Here is a 16,146-nt window from a genome sequence, read left to right as displayed (position 1 = left end):
TGTTGCTAGAGCCTTTTGTGGCCACTTGTTGTGTTAATGTCGTGTCAAATATGTTGTGGGGTCGTTTTGTGTGGGCCAAATTAATGAGGATTTATTTGGTCCTCACACTATACATAAGTGGTTGCAAATCAATCGTTTCTAGACCAAATGTTAAAGATATTGACTTTATGGTCATAAAGTCAACTCTTTTTCTTTCCAAGCATTAGCCTCGGATTATATACTCTTGTACGGTGCAGAAATCTCAGCAGACCAAACGAAATACCGGTAGAACCGAATAGCCCTCACTGCGGTGTAAGGCAGAGTGGCACTGCGAATAGCTTCGGCTTATCGCACGGTCTCGGTTTAAGCTGTGCTGGTCGTTACATGCCGATATATCTTCTCGCTCTGGAAAAAGCAATATATGACAGCGGACCAGAAGCGAGTAGAGCTGCTGCTGCCATACAGGCGCAAGAAGAATCGGTTCGACGCTGACAAGAACAGTGAGGAAACAGCGCCGTAGGAAAGTGGGCCAGGGAACTAAACCCATGGCTGAGGCGACCATACAGAGAGGTCGACTTTTATTTGACTCAATATATAACCGCACACAGTTAAAAAATAAAAAATGTAAGGCGCGATAACCTTCGAAAAGATGTTAGGCCGAGTTTCTCTTCCAATTTGCGTCGTGCTCCTTTTAGTTTTTCATACAATTTTAGAATTTTTTTTCTAATTGAAAAAACGTGTTTCTGATGTTACTTTGACCGGGCATGAACCCAGGATCTTCGGCGTGGTGGGTGGAGCACGCTATCAATACACCACGGCGCCCAAGGTTACTTCCGCAAATGTCCGCGGTTGGGATATGGTCACCACATATTTGAGGCATATATGGACATACTTCTCATGCATACTGCCTAGCCCATTTCCTATACTTCTGTTTCATTTCGGCGAAGAATCTTTTGAAAGCCCCAAAATCGAAATTTTTTAAATCGCCATTAAGTCAATTTTAATAAGGTCATAAATTCAGTTGAACTTATGGCCCTTGAAAGTGGTTATAATGATAATTGACCTTATGGTTTGAAACGGAAATAAGCTTAATGGACTTTATGACCATTGACCTTATCTCACCCCTCCAGTATGTCGAATGTTTCCGTTCATTGAGTGAGATGGATCCCAACGTAAAACTGATTCGGCGATTATTTTCGCCCTTTACTTACAGCTGAAAGGCGTATGTAATTCTCAGATGCCACAATTGCAATTATTTAATAAATTTAAGATTAATTAAACGGACGTACTTTGTTTTGTTGTCTATTAAAGCGATTTTCCGTCATCCCTTGCCAAATTTGGTTTCCTGACAAACCGGTTTCGGCGTTGTGCCATCATCAGTGTCGATTTTAGTTCGGAGAAAACCGAAACCGGTTTGTCTCGAAACCACATTTGACAAGGGAGGACGGAAAATCATTCCAATATAAATCATTAATTAAGTAATTATTCTGACATTGTCAGAATAGTTTTAACATTGAACTACAGTTACTGAAATTCAAGTATCTATGAACTGATATATTACACAAAGGCAAAGGTTAAATTACTACCAAAAAATGGTTGCATTTCCTGCAGGGTGCCTACATCAAAAAGCAGATGTTAAATAATATTTAGAGTGCAATATATCGGGTGTGCATTGCAAAGTTTTTTTCTGAGGATTGCGTTACGTAAGGACGAATGAGAGGCTTTCAATAATGCACCAATGCTATGGTGGGCATTAGACTGGGTTGGTCCCCTTACAAAAAACAAAGTTGCTAATGTTCGCCCCTAAATTTGAAGATTATGTCAAGACGGTTTCGGAAAAATTTTTTTAAATTTTTGTTGATCCTTCGAAATACAGCCAAAAAGGTTTTTTCGTTGTAACTTGGTTGCTTGACTGTATTCAGGAGTCATAGCCTGACTTTTCACCTCGTATAACAGCTGTTGTATTAGATTTCTCAAAAAAAGAATCCAACCCTTCTAATAAGGGAAAAGGGCGGACCACGCCCACATCTTTACTTGTTCAATTTGCTGAACGCGTTGACAAAAAAATAAAATAAAATTTCGAAATGTAGAATTTCGAACTTCAAACTTCGTAAGCCGACATCTATTTTTTGGAGGCTAAGTTCGAGAAATGGAGATAGTGCTTTGTTTACTTAAGCCTCAATCTCTACGAAAAAGTGGGTTTGTCCAATACCCAGAAAAAAAGTTGATTTTGTCGCATAGCGTTATTATTATAAATACGAAACAACACGTTTCACTCAGGTGAAATTGGGGTAAAATTTAGTTAGCTGACCTAATCATGTGAAGACGACTTCATAGCTTAAAAGGACATTAAGCGGAAATGTGAAGCTTCTCAAGGCCAAAATAATGACATATCAATTTTAAAAATCGGACGTCAAATAACCAAGTTACAATTAAAAAACCTTTTTGGCTGTATTTCGGAGGATCAAAAAAAAATTTTTAAGTAATTTTTTCCGAAACCCTCTCAACATAATCTTCAAATTTAGGGGCGGACATTATCAACTTTTTTTGCGACCCAGTCTAGTGGGCATGACATAGAAGTGCGCATGTGTGAGTAATTTACTCTAGGCGATCGTCACATACATAATTAGAACTTTGCAAAACATGCATGCGTTCAAAAATTCCTTGGCTAATTCACGTATTTCACACATATACATACATACGAACATATGTTATAAATTAATATGTACAAAACCTAATTTTATTTACCAAGAACTGTTGGCAAAGAGTTGGGCGTACACTCAAACTATCACATTTTTTAAGTTTATAAAATAGTTTTGTCTTGAAGGCCATATTAATAATTTCTATAGGGCGTTCATTGCTGCTTTAAAAGGTCATTTTTCAATTGTGCACAAAATTATGTAAGTCAGTCGCGTCCATTGCAGACAAAGAATTAAGTATTTTAAAATGCATCGCAATGCCAAACTCATATCTGCATGTTTATGAGCGTTCGTTAATACATACACTGACTCACATACGAAGCATATACATATACCTATATACGAGTCATGTTAATATCCTTAGACTTTGTTTGTTCTGTTGGGCGTACAAACGAAAGCGCGCCAAAACTAAAATAACAGAATCAAATATCCGCGAGCAATGAACTTCTATGAAATTTACATAACCGTATGTTGGTTTTTTGTGTTTCATTCATATGGACTGAAGTGATTTGTAATTCAAACAACGTTTCTATTCATTGCCTTGTACAACATATATACATATATAAATACAATAATAAATATATATATATATATTCCACATCTACATTCTACATGTATGTATAGGAATAAACATTTGAGCAAACATATTCTAAAACTTATTTTATTGTGCAAAAACAAACAAAAAATAGGGATACATTTTTTTCTTGGGTGCCCTCAATATGCGAAAAGTCTTTCAATAATTAAAGAAGGAAATCGAATTTTCGGGATTTTTATTCTCAGCTGAGCAGAGCGCACAGAGTATATTAACTTTGTTCGCATAACGGTAATCAGTAACGGCATAAACTAATCGAGATAGATATAGACTTCTATATATCAAAATGATCTGGGCGAAAAAATTTGGTGTGTATGTTCCTGGGCGCCCATCTCAGATCGCTATTTAAAATGCACGAAATCGGACAATAACCACGCCCACTTTTTCGATATCGAAAATTTCGAAAAACAGAAAAAGTGCGATAATTCATTACCAAAGACGGATAAAACGATGAAGCTTGGTAGGTGGGTTGACCTTATAACACAGAATAGAAAATTAGTAAAATTTTGGACAATAGGCGTGGCACCGCCCACTTTTAAAAGAAGGTAATTTCAAAGTTTTGCAAGCTGTAATTTGGCAGTCGTTCAAGATATCATGATTAAATTTGGCAGGAACGTTACTCCTATTACTATATGTGTGCTAAGAAAAATTAGCAAAATCGGATTACGAACACGCCCACTTAAAAAAATAATTTGTTTTAAGTTAAATTTAAAAAAAAATTGAATATCTTTACAGTATATAAGTAAATTATGTCAAACTTCAACTCCAGTAATGATATGGTGCAACAAAATACAAAACTAAAAGAAAATTTCAAAATGGGCGTGGCTCCGCCCTTTTTCATTTAATTTGTCTAAAATACTTTTAATGCCATAAGTCGCACAAAAATTTATCAATACATGTGAAATTTGGCAGGGGTGTAGATTTTATGACGTTAACTGTCTTCTGTGAAAATGGGCGAAATTGGTTGAAGTCACGCCCATTTTTTATACACAGTCGACCATCTGTCCTTCCGCTCGGCCGTTTTCACGATAACTTGAACAAAAATTGATGTATCTTTTCTTAACTTAGTTCACGTACTTACTATGGTATCACTTTATCTTGGTATAAAAAATGGCCGACTATGACCACGCCCACTTTTTCGATATCGAAAATTACGAAAAATTCTATACCAAATATGAAAAAAGAAATGAAACATGGTAATTGGATTGGTTTATTGACGCAAAATATAACTTTAGAAAGAACTTTGTAAAATGAGTGTGACACCTACCATATTAAGTAGAAGAAAATGACAAAAGTTATGCAGGGCGAAATAAAAAACCCTTGGAATCTTGGCAGCAATACTGTTCGTGGTATTACATATATAAATAAATTAGCGGTACCCAACAGACGATGTTCTGGGTCACCCTGGTCCACATTTTGGTAGATATCTCGAAAACGCCTTCACATATACAACTAAGGGCCACTCCCTTTTAAAACCATCATTAATACCTTTAATTTGATACCCATATCGTACACACACATTCTAGAGTCACCCCTGGTCCACCCTTATGGCGATGTCTCAAAAAGAAAAGGCGTCCACCTATAGAACTATGGCCCACTCCCTTTTAAAATACTCTTTAATACCTTCCATTTGATACCCATGTCATACAAACACATTCCAGGGTTAATCTAGGCTAATTTTGCTAAATGGTGATTTTCCCTTATTTTGTCTCCAAAGCTCTCAGCTGAGTATGTAATGTTCGGTTACACCCGAACTTAGCCTTCCTTACTTGTTTTCGATAACTTATCTATGACTTCATCAGCTGTGATTGCAATATCATGATGAAAAGCCAGAGCAGACTGGCTGCTGGCACGTGGTTCTACAATAAAGAAAGGGTAAAAAATTAATGTTTAATTTTAGAATAAAATTCGTAGATCTTAAAGCAACTATAATTACTTACTTCTTTTGTCGTGTTTCTCAGAATCGTCTTTATCCATTTCAAACGTGAGAAGGTCCTTTCCGCTCTTGATTTCGATACCGGTAAAATAGCTAATATCCTCAGCAATAAGTTGATATTCGGAAAATTTTCTTCTGGACATTGATCAAGCGCATCCAAAGAGTTTCCAGGTTTTATAACGCCTCTACGAATCAAATATCTATTCCACACTTCTAATCCGGCAAAAACAACAGATGGCCTGCAGTGAAGAATTCTTGATAAAATTCGACTGTCTCGATGAATTTATCAGCTATTATTTCAAAATCATTCAAATCATGCTTTAAAAGAGCCGAAAATCCTGCTAGTGTATTTCATGGATCCACTATATAAAAATCTAGGAAAGGATGAACACTGCTACGCAAAAATAATCTTTTGCACTTTAAACTTCAGGATTTGCCCGTTTTTTTATATACGCGCTATTCTTTTGTCTTTAATCTCAATGTCAAAAGTTTCAGCAATTTTTTTGGAAGCTTCGTAAATTTCAGGAAAAGCCTTTTCTTTTGCACAAACCTTTTTTACTTCCTCGCGCAATTATTTGGCAAAATCCATGGCTTGAACAAAATCTAAATTAACATTTTGCAATTCGCGACGCAATGGCAACGAAAGTTTAAAAATTAGATTGATAATATGTAAACATATTAAAAATTTAAATTCCATGGCATTTTTTAAATTTTCTACACTTTTTCCGAGGTTCTCATTTCGTTTATAGTTTCGTAAACGAACGGAAATTATTCATAAAAATCATTGACCGTCCCATATTTCGAAACCCATCGAGTCAGCTCCAATCTTCTTAGAGATTTCGTTCGTGGAGTTTTGTCAGATGTTCAATCGTGTTTTCCAAAATGGCTTTTCTTTTAGGTGTATGCAAGAAATTCATAACTACCACGAAAAGGTTTTTTGTTTCTAATTTTAGAGTGATATAAATGATTTAATATTACGAGAAGGTTAATGGCAGTGCGAGAAATTAATGCATACAAGAATATGTGTAAATGAAATTTTTAACAAATTATATTTTCAATTTCACATGGAGACTCTCTGATATGAGAAGCTTTTCAGTGAAAATTTATCTACCATGCAGATGCCGTTCGGGTTCGGCATAAACACGTAGGTCCCATGCCTCCAATATTTAGGAAAATAAAAAAAACATGACGCATACCAGAAGTGAAGGTCAGCCTATATCTCTTTGGAGGCAAATCACGCCAAATATTGAGTTTTTTTACAGTGTAATGCTATAAATAAAATGTCACTCACTTAAGCTATCATGGCCTAAACAGACACAATTTCAAAGAATTATTTCCAAATCTTATTCGTTAAAATACAATTTATAATAATTTTCAATTTTTTTTGCAGGTTGAATTGGAAAACTGGGTTAACAGTATTCATAGCGCCTGTGCTGCAGCATTCGCGCGACATCGCGGCAAGACTGGAACTTTACATTTATTACAAGAAGAGATATTCCGCTTGGAGAAAGCCATTGAATCGGTGAGTGAGAGAAAATTTAATATTTTATTCGTTATATCGTGGCATCAATGTTGTTGTTGAGCAAATTTTCCTGCATCTGATGTATAGAACAAGAGATAGTATATGAAACATTGAATACATATCTCTAGAGCCGAGGCTGTGGAATTGAAAAACGGGGTGTGGCACCTTCTCTAAAGATATAAGTTTCCATTAATCTACACCTATACCTCTCCCTCTGCCTTGCGCTTTAAGTTGTCCTTTGATCTTTCATTCCCTAGCTTCAGTCCGTCGTTCTTCTACTCACTCTCCCAATATCTTCATTCTAAACGTTAAACTTTGACCGGCTTTTTTCCTCTGCTTCCAAAGGCATATTTCGATAATAATACTACCGTATACCGGAGCATCATCTTTCGTTCGCAGAACATGACTTAGCCAGCGTAGCCGCTGTGTTCCATTCGCTGGACTACGATGATATCTACATAAAACTAGCACAGCTCATCATTAAATCTCTTTCCGTACTCACCGTTGCAGACGCGAGGAGGCCCATAAATTTTTCGAAGAACTTTTCTCTCGAATACTCTCAGATCCCCCTCATTTGATGTTGCCATGGTCCATGATTCTGCACCATATAATAGGACAGGTTCGATTAAAGCATGTTCTATGTTTTCCTAGAGATTACTCTACTTTTCAATTGCCTACTTAGGCCAAAACAGCATTTGTTCGCACGAGTGATTCCTCGCTAGATTGCAAATCTTATGTAGTTTTTTCTATTATTGCTGGTTCCATGGTTCAAGTATATGGTTGGCTCATCTGCACAATAACAAAATATGTCTGTTCAAATTATCGAAATCTGCGTATTGGTGTTGGTGCGAATGGTATGGAATGGAAACATAAAACTTACCAGTTTTTGTATGTGTAAGAAAATGTTGCCAATATGTTGGTTTCATTTTGAGATTGCCATCTCCTTTTGACATCAGGCGATTCGTTTTATCCTCATTACCAGTCAAAAAGAAAATAAAGAAATATACATAATTTTTTATTTTATAGGAAGACCCAAATAATTAAAAATGGTTCTTTATATCGATATAGATCTGGTACGTTCCAGCAATAAGCACCATTAAAGTATAAGCGCGACCATATCGGAAACGATTTAATATAACCCCATTGAGCCTTCTAGGCAAACCTGCACCATGGAGGACTTCGGGAGACCAGAACCTCGGCTGCTAAAGAAACAGAATTCACCACTGGGTTAAAGAAGCTATTACTTGTACTGGCATTCCTTTGAAAGTGTTGCGATAAACAACTTCTTGAACTAGTTGGGTATTTTGTTCTCCTCTTACGGGAAAGATAGCTACTGGGAATATATTGTAAGCTCCATAACCCGGCATAGGACTATCAACATCGATAACACTTTGTCTTTATCGCTACAACAACAACCACAACCCCATATATCGATAATATGTGTAATAAGGAACGTATTTATATTACCCAATACCATTGTTTTTATACCCAGCTGTACTTGTACACAGGGTATTATAACTTCGATTGGAAAACGGTTGCTTGTAGAGGTATAAAGAACTCGAGAGAGATATAGACTTCCATATATCAAAATCATCAGTATCGAAAACAAATTTGATAGAGCCATTTCCATCCGTCCGTCCGTTAACACGATAACTTGAGTAAATAACGAGGTATCTTCACCAAATTTGTATATATGTGACCCTGTCTATGAAAAGGTGGCTTATGACTAAACAAAAAATTTTCCACTTTTTTTCTGGTTTCGATAGTTTTTGAGACGCTCTATCACGTGGTGAAAACTAGAAAGTCCTAACTTGCTTAGAAGTGTACTAAAAAAGAGAAAGAAGAGCACAAATGAAAGGCGATGAAGCCTTTGGTTCCTTCGATGCCACTTTGGTGGCTAGTGAAGCATCCTCAGCTTTTTTTGATAGCATTTTTTTCGATGGCAATGGAACCAAAATATCGGTCAGAAACTGGTTTGTGCTTTGCCTTTTGAGCTTGAATGTTCATAATGCAAAAGGAAATCTACTAAGAAACTGAAGAAAGTCATTGTTTATCTTTAACAGCTGTTTCTCGCAATTTATTTTTTGAGTCATAAGCAACCTTTTCATAGACCGCGTCACATATGTATATATTATTTTTTTATTTTTGAAAAAACACAAAGAACCTGATTATTCAGATTGAAATTTTACGTGTGGACTGTATTGGGACACTTGATAAAAATTTGAAAAACATTTTTAAAATGGGCGTGGCAACGCCCAGTTGTGATAAAATCAATTTTGCAAATATTATTAAACAAAAATCATAAACTATTAAACCTATCATAACAACATTCAGCGGAAAGCTTGCCTTTACTATAAGGAATGCCCCGAAGAAAAATAAACGAAATCGGTTAAGGACCACGCCCACTTTTATATAAAAGATTTCTAAAAGGGTCGTAGACGAGTAAAATAAGCTATATCTTTGTAAAAAAAAAGCGTTATATCAACGGTATTTCATTTCCCAAGTGGATTTATAACAATAAATAGGAAAAAATTCACATTTAAAAAATGGGCGTGGCACCGCCCCTTTTATGACTAAGCAATTTTTATATGTCTCAAAATTAACGGATCTTAATAAAATTGGGTACACAAATTTTCCCTATAGCTGGAAATATTTCTAGAAAAAATGGACGAGACCGGCTAAAGACCACGCCCACTTTAATACAAAAGATTTTTAAAAGGGTCGTAATCGAAAATAATAAGCTATATCTTAGGGAAAAAGAGCTTTGTATCAATAGAATTTTACTTTCTAAATTAAATTATAACATTAAATTGGAAAACACTAAAATTTTCGAAAATGGGTGCGGCACCGCCCCTTTTTTGGTTAGGCAGTTTTCAATGTTTCGGGAACCATAACTCGAAGAAAAATGTACATATAGTAACAAAATTGGTTACACATCTTTTCCTTAGAGCAGGAAATATTTCTAGTAATTAAAAATGGATAAGATTGATTAAGGACCACGCCCCTTTTATATAAATTACTTAAAAAAAAGGATCGTAGGCTAAAATAATAAGTTAAATCTTAGTGAAAAATAGTTTTGTACCAATCGTATTTTGTGCCATTATAACAAGAATTGGGAAAAATGGAAATTAAAAATGGGCGTGGCACTACCCCTTTCTTACAATGCGTTTCCCAACGTTTCTATGGCCATAACCCGACTAAAAATTCGGTGCACATGTATGCCTTTTAACAGGAAATATTTTCAGTAAAAATGCACAAAATCGTTTAAGTTGTCTTCTTTTATATAAAAGATTTTGTAAAAGTGCGTAGATGCAGGTAATAAGCTATTTCTAGTAAATGTTGGAAAATCTCGGTAATAACCCTGCCCTTTTTTTTTTGTAATAACGCATTTTAGTACAATGTCACTTGTGTGATTATGTTTGTTGTTCTGTTATATTTTTATTTTAAAATATATAGTAGGGAAATCCCCATATCTGAAGGAAAACTTCTCAAGTTCATTAGTGTTAGCCCTTGTATCCTTTTTGATTCTTCTAAACGAAAATTAACTCAGAATATAACCATATGTATATTTTTTATTGCGCAGCCTTGTAACACTATTAAGCACACAAAACAAACAACAACAGCATTTCCAGTGTACAGCTGGGTATATAATATTAGGTTTCACCCGAACTTAGACTTCCTCACTTGTTTATTCTAATTTTGATACGTTGCAGTCATGTGAAATTCCTGAAATTCAGAGCATACTAAATTTTATATAGACTAAAGTTTGAAGTAACTTACATTCAAAAAAAAATATTCAATATTAATATTTCGATTGTGAATGTTACCAGGCTAGAGCACAAGATCTAATGTTGAAATACTTCGCTACTTTAGTATGTTAAAGAGTCATTGCGCTTTTCACAGCTTTGTTTGCTTGAGTGAGTCTATGCGTCTATATGAGTTTGTACTTACATTGTTCCTCTCCCTTCTTTTTTTGCTAATGGAAATACTAAACTGGCAGAATTTTTGCGACAAAGCGCTGTCGTAATCTTCATTTTATTTAATGCATTAAAAAACGCGTTTGTGGAGATATAAATAGCACACCAAGCATTGACATTCTGCAGATTCGACGAAAGAGATGATTAGAGAAAATAATTAAGTTGGTAACATTAAAAAACTAGAAAACAAGTTACAGAAATAGCACTAAAGAAGAAAACTCTTGTATAAAGTGCTATAATTCAGAAAGCTGCATTGAATGGCAAAAACATACACAGGCAAAGGATCATCCGAAAAGTCCTGTTCTTTAACGTTACACCAACAACAAAAAGCTGTCCTAAAGTTTATGACACTCTGTTGTTTAAACATTTCGTTTTTGCTTCTGTTGCAAATGGTTGACAACTCCTAAGAAATTTTGGTTTCATATCTTTAACTAAACGCGCACAGAATACGATCTTCTTCTTCTGCATTGTATCGTTCATTGCATAGCACGCCACGCCTTAATGATTTCCAGTTACTAGAGTCACAAAATTCCATAGGTACGCAAAAACCAACGCCTTAAAACTTGCATACATGAAAATTTGTTTTTTTTTACTTGCAATACAACCCTCAGATCTTCAATTTCGTTCAACGTAAAAAAAAATATTTCCTTTTTAATAAAATACGAATTATTTAAACAAAAATGAAATTAAAACAAGTAAAAAGGCTATGAGCTATGGAGACAAAATAAGGGAAAATCACCATGTAGGAAAATGAACCCCGGGTAACCCTGGAATGTGTTTGTATGACATGTGTATCAAATGGAAGGTATTAAAGAGTATTTCAAGAGGGAGTGGGCCTTAGTTCTATAGGTGGACGCCTTTTCGAGATATCGCCATAAAGGTGGACTAGGGGTGACTCTAGAATGCGTTTGTACAATATGGGTATCGAATGAAAGGTGCTAATGAGTATATTAAAAGGGAGTGGAGGTAGTTGTATATGTGAAGGCGTTTTCGAAATATTGACCAAAATGTGGACCAGGGTGACCCAGAACATCACCTGTCGGGTACCGCTAATTTATTTATATATGTAAAACCACGAACAGTGTTCCTGCCAAGATTATAAGGGCTTTTGATTTCGCCCTGCAGATCTTTTTCATTTTCTTCTACTTAATATGGTAGGTGTCACACCCATTTTACAAAGTTTTTTCCAAAGCTATATTTTGCGTCAATAAACCAATCCAGTTACCATGTTTCATCCCTCTTTTCGTATTTGGTATAGAATTGTGGCATTTTTTTCATTTTTCGTAACCTTCGATATCGAAAAAGTGGGCGTGGTCATAGTCGGATTTCGGCCATTTTTTACACCAATACAAAGTGAGTTCAGATAAGTACGTGAACTGAGTTTAATAAAAATATATCAATTTTTGCTCAAGTTATCGTGTTAACGGCCGAGCGGAAGGACAGACGGACGACTGTGTTAAAAAACTGAGCGTGCCTTCAACCGATTTCGCGCATTTTCACAGAAAACAGTAAACGTCATAAAATCTATGCTCCTACCAAATTTCAAAAGGATTGGTAAATTTTTGTTCGACTTATAGCCTTAAAAGTATTCTAGACGAATTAAATGAAAAAGGGCGGAGCCACGCCCATTTTGAAATTTTCTTTTATTTTTGTATTTTGTTGCACCATATCATTACTGGAGTTGAATGTTGACATAATTTACTTATATACTGTAAAGATATTAAATTTTTTGTTAAAATTTTACTCTTAAAAAATATTAATTTGTTAAAGTGGGCGTGTTCATAATTCGATTTTGATAATTTTTACTTAGCATACATATAGTAATAGGAGTAACGTTCCTGCCATATTTCATCATGATATCTTCAACGACTGCCAAATTACAGCTTGCAAAAATTACCTTCTCTTAAAAGTTGGCGGTGCCGCGCCCATTGTCCAAATAATTTTCTATTCTGCGTCATAAGTTCAACTCACCCACCAAGTTTCATCGCTTTATCCGTCTTTGGTAATGAATCATCACACTTTTTCGGTTTTTCGAAATTTTCGATATCGAAAAAGTGGGCGTGGTTATAGTCCGATTTCGTTCATTTTAAATAGCGATCTGAGATGAGTGCCCTGCAACCTACGTACCAAATTTTATCAAGATACCTCTAAATTTACTCAAGTTATCGTGTTTACGGACGGACGGACGGACGGACGGACATGGCTAAGTGAATTTCTTTTTTGCCCAAATAATTTTGATATATAGAAGTCTATATCTATCTCGATTAGTTTATGTCGTTACGGATTACCGTTATGCGAACAAAGTTAATATACTCTGTGAGCTCTGCTCAGCTGAGTATAAAAAGGGAGACCGAGAAGGAGACGAAGAAAGGAAACGAGTCGTGGAGGAAGACGATGAGGGACTATGGTGAGAGGGAGAAGGAGAAACGGAGACAGAAAGGTAGAAAGGGAAGGCAGAGAAACGGACAGGGTGACAGAAAGGGAGAAAAAAACGCAGAGAGAAAGAAATTGGGAAGAAATATTGAACAAAATGAAGAGGAAAAGGGACAGGAGGCCTGCTGTAGTATAAACATGAAATAGCACGGGGCGATATTTCGGTTTATTTTTTCCTAAAAACCAAATTCTAGTGTTTTAATATGGATAGTTGGTGTTCCGTTCAAGCTAATTGGTGCAGACAATGAATCTACTAATATCTTTTAAATAGTATTTAGGACGTAACGGCCCATGGTTATGAACTTAGTGTGAGCTAGGGCTGGGTATTAACACAGGTTATGCGCGACTGTTTTTTGCTGCTTTCCTCACCGCCGCACCTGCAAATGCCAAGTGAATGAAATTGATCTCCATTCTCTCAGCGTGCAACCCAGTGGTCAGTGTAAGTAGGTGTTCAATTCTGCTGCTATCATATTTCGGCCTAGGTTTACTAAGTTATCTTGTATGTATTCGAGGCGTACCAGTTGAATACCGCAAAATCCATATGTATTTCTATTTATTCGGACAAGTTCATGATGCATCTCGGCCGCTTCCAGCGGAACCCCTACCTTTTAGAGAATATAAAAAAAAATAAACATAATAAAATTCGGTTGTAACCCTGGTTGGGAAGAAATATTTTTAGAAAATGCACATATTTGCGTTCGTTCTAGGCTCTAGATTAAAAATCTTTGATTGTGTTACACTATCCATTACGGTGAGCCAAGAAAAATTTGGCATTTCCTTTTGGTATGGTGAAAATACTGTTTTTATTCTAATTTTAAGAGCGACTTTATTATTTTCCAAACTTTAATCCTTAGTACCCAATTCTCTAGCCATACATCTTTTGGCGCATTGTTCTTAATTGCCTTGGCTTGATATTTTTTTTCGTAGTGAGTTCGGTTCTTGAAAAAGTTTAATATGACAATCGTAATCCAATTTTGTCGCTCACGCTAATAATTTCTCATATAAAGTTCATTTGTAATAAAGGAAATATATACAGACATACATACATACATACGAGAAAATGTATGAAGTATGCGTATCGTGTTCTTACTCCGTCCAAATATCTTTTTTTTTTGTCTTCAATTTTTCTCTACCCACCCATCAACTTAAACGCCACCCCATTGTACTTTTTGTTTAATTGAACTCTTGTGCTTTAGTTTCAATTGAATATTTTCTTTAACTTTTGTTCATACGTGTGAATGTTTGATTTTTGAACATTTCAATCTGTCAAGTATTTTCTCTTATCACAATGGGTCCGTCTAATTTGTGCAAAATTGCCTTCGGATAAAACAAAAACTCTAAACTTTTTAATGCCTGAATTTATTTTATTTTTGTTCGTGTCATTATATTTGCTGCTAAAGATTAAAGTTAAACTTTAAAACTTTCCATGACGTTCATTTTAACGCAGCACATAAGCTAATAGCTTTAAACTTTATATTACATTAAATAAAACCACGCTCGGTATCCATCAAATAAAACTAACACATTTTTAATAGAATTTTGCAATTGCATCAAATTAGCTTAACAGTACATTTATTGTCAATGTAACAATTGACAATCAAAAACAAATTATTTTCCCTTTCTATCTCCCTTCTATCTCTCTATGCCTCTTTCTTCCTCTCATTCTTTTTCTCTTCTTTCCTTTTTTTACTACCTTTATATTAAGTCCCTTTCATGTTTGTCCTCTCATTTCCATACGAATTTTTGACCCACGGAAAAGTCTTTTCGGTAACTTCCCGTTGGAGCTAGATACTTAATACCTAGAACATAGTTCAGATCTGGGGGACATTACAATGCAAGTGGAAAAAAATATACAGAAAATTAATTTTAAAACGGAAATTTTGCGATCGACTGTTAACTAACTTCTCGTTGATCCAGAGACTTGAAAGTCAGCACATAGTTTGCGAATTGATGGTACTACAATTCGTGGAAAAAAAATGCCACCAGGGGGCAGATGAATCGCGATAAACGAAAATTCCTGAAAATCCCTGAAAAAAACGCAGGGAATCGTGTGATCGATTTTAAGTAACTTCTCGGTGAGCTAGAGACTTGAAAATTGGGCCGTGAGTCAGAACCCGGTGACAATGCAACATTTGATCAAAAAAAATTCGCTAAATGGCGCATGGATTGAGATATTAGGAAAATTAGTTTTAATTTGGGAATCTTCAATCCATTTTTAACTAACTTTCCGGTGACCTAGACACTTGAAGCTTGGCACACAGTTCAAGGCTTGGTGACAATACGATTTACAGAAAACAAAATTCCGCCAGGTGGCGCGCTAAGTGAGATAACTACAAATCCTTGAAAAACGCAGGGAATCTTGCAATAGATTTTTGAGAAACTTCCCGGTGAGCTGGAGATATGAAACTTGAGCCGTAAGTCAGAATCCGGTGACAATGCAATATTTTATTTAAAAAAATTCGGTAGGTGGCGCATGGATTGAGCTATTAGGAAAATTAGTTTTAATTTGGGAATCTTTCAATCCATTTTTAACGAACTCCCCGGTTACCTAGAGACTTTTAATTTAGCACATATTTCGAGACCCGGTGGCTATACAATTTATTTAAACAAAGATCCGCTAGGTGGCGTGCTAATTGAGATAACTACATATCCCTGAAAAACGAGGGGAATCTTGCGATCGATTTTTGAATAACTTTGCGGTGAGCTAGAGACTTGAAACTTGGGCCGTGGGTCTGAACCCGGTGACAATGCAACATTTGATCAAAAACAATTAGCTAGGTGGCACGCGGATCGAGATAGTAAGAAAACAAATTTTAATTTGGGAATCTTTCAATCTATTTTTAACTAACTTCACGGTTACCTAGAGACTTGAAACTTGGCACTTAGTTAGAGGCCCGGTGAAAATACAACTTATAGAAAACAAAGTTCTGGCGCTGGTCAAGATAACCGTAAATCCTTTAAAAAGGCGGGAATCTTGCGATCGATTTTTGAGTAACTAGCTAGACACA

At 35.6% G+C, this 16,146-nt stretch overlaps 1 protein-coding gene across 9 annotated transcripts in view; it reads left to right on the top strand.

Moving 5' to 3' along the window:
• sif (still life) overlaps positions 1 to 16,146 on the top strand; it is an 843,636-nt gene that overhangs the window by 492,393 nt on the left and 335,097 nt on the right. For all 9 annotated transcript variants that reach the window (XM_067789261.1, XM_067789264.1, XM_067789263.1 and 6 more), the window contains one exon: positions 6,597 to 6,728. In XM_067789261.1, the coding sequence (XP_067645362.1) occupies positions 6,597 to 6,728 (132 nt within the window). The remainder of the gene's footprint in view (positions 1 to 6,596; positions 6,729 to 16,146) is intronic.

This window comes from Eurosta solidaginis, chromosome 5 (assembly GCF_040869045.1).
Source record: "Eurosta solidaginis isolate ZX-2024a chromosome 5, ASM4086904v1, whole genome shotgun sequence".
In the NCBI taxonomy this organism is placed as follows: Eukaryota; Metazoa; Arthropoda; class Insecta; order Diptera; family Tephritidae; genus Eurosta; species Eurosta solidaginis.
This window is presented reverse-complemented; position numbering and strand designations above follow the sequence as displayed.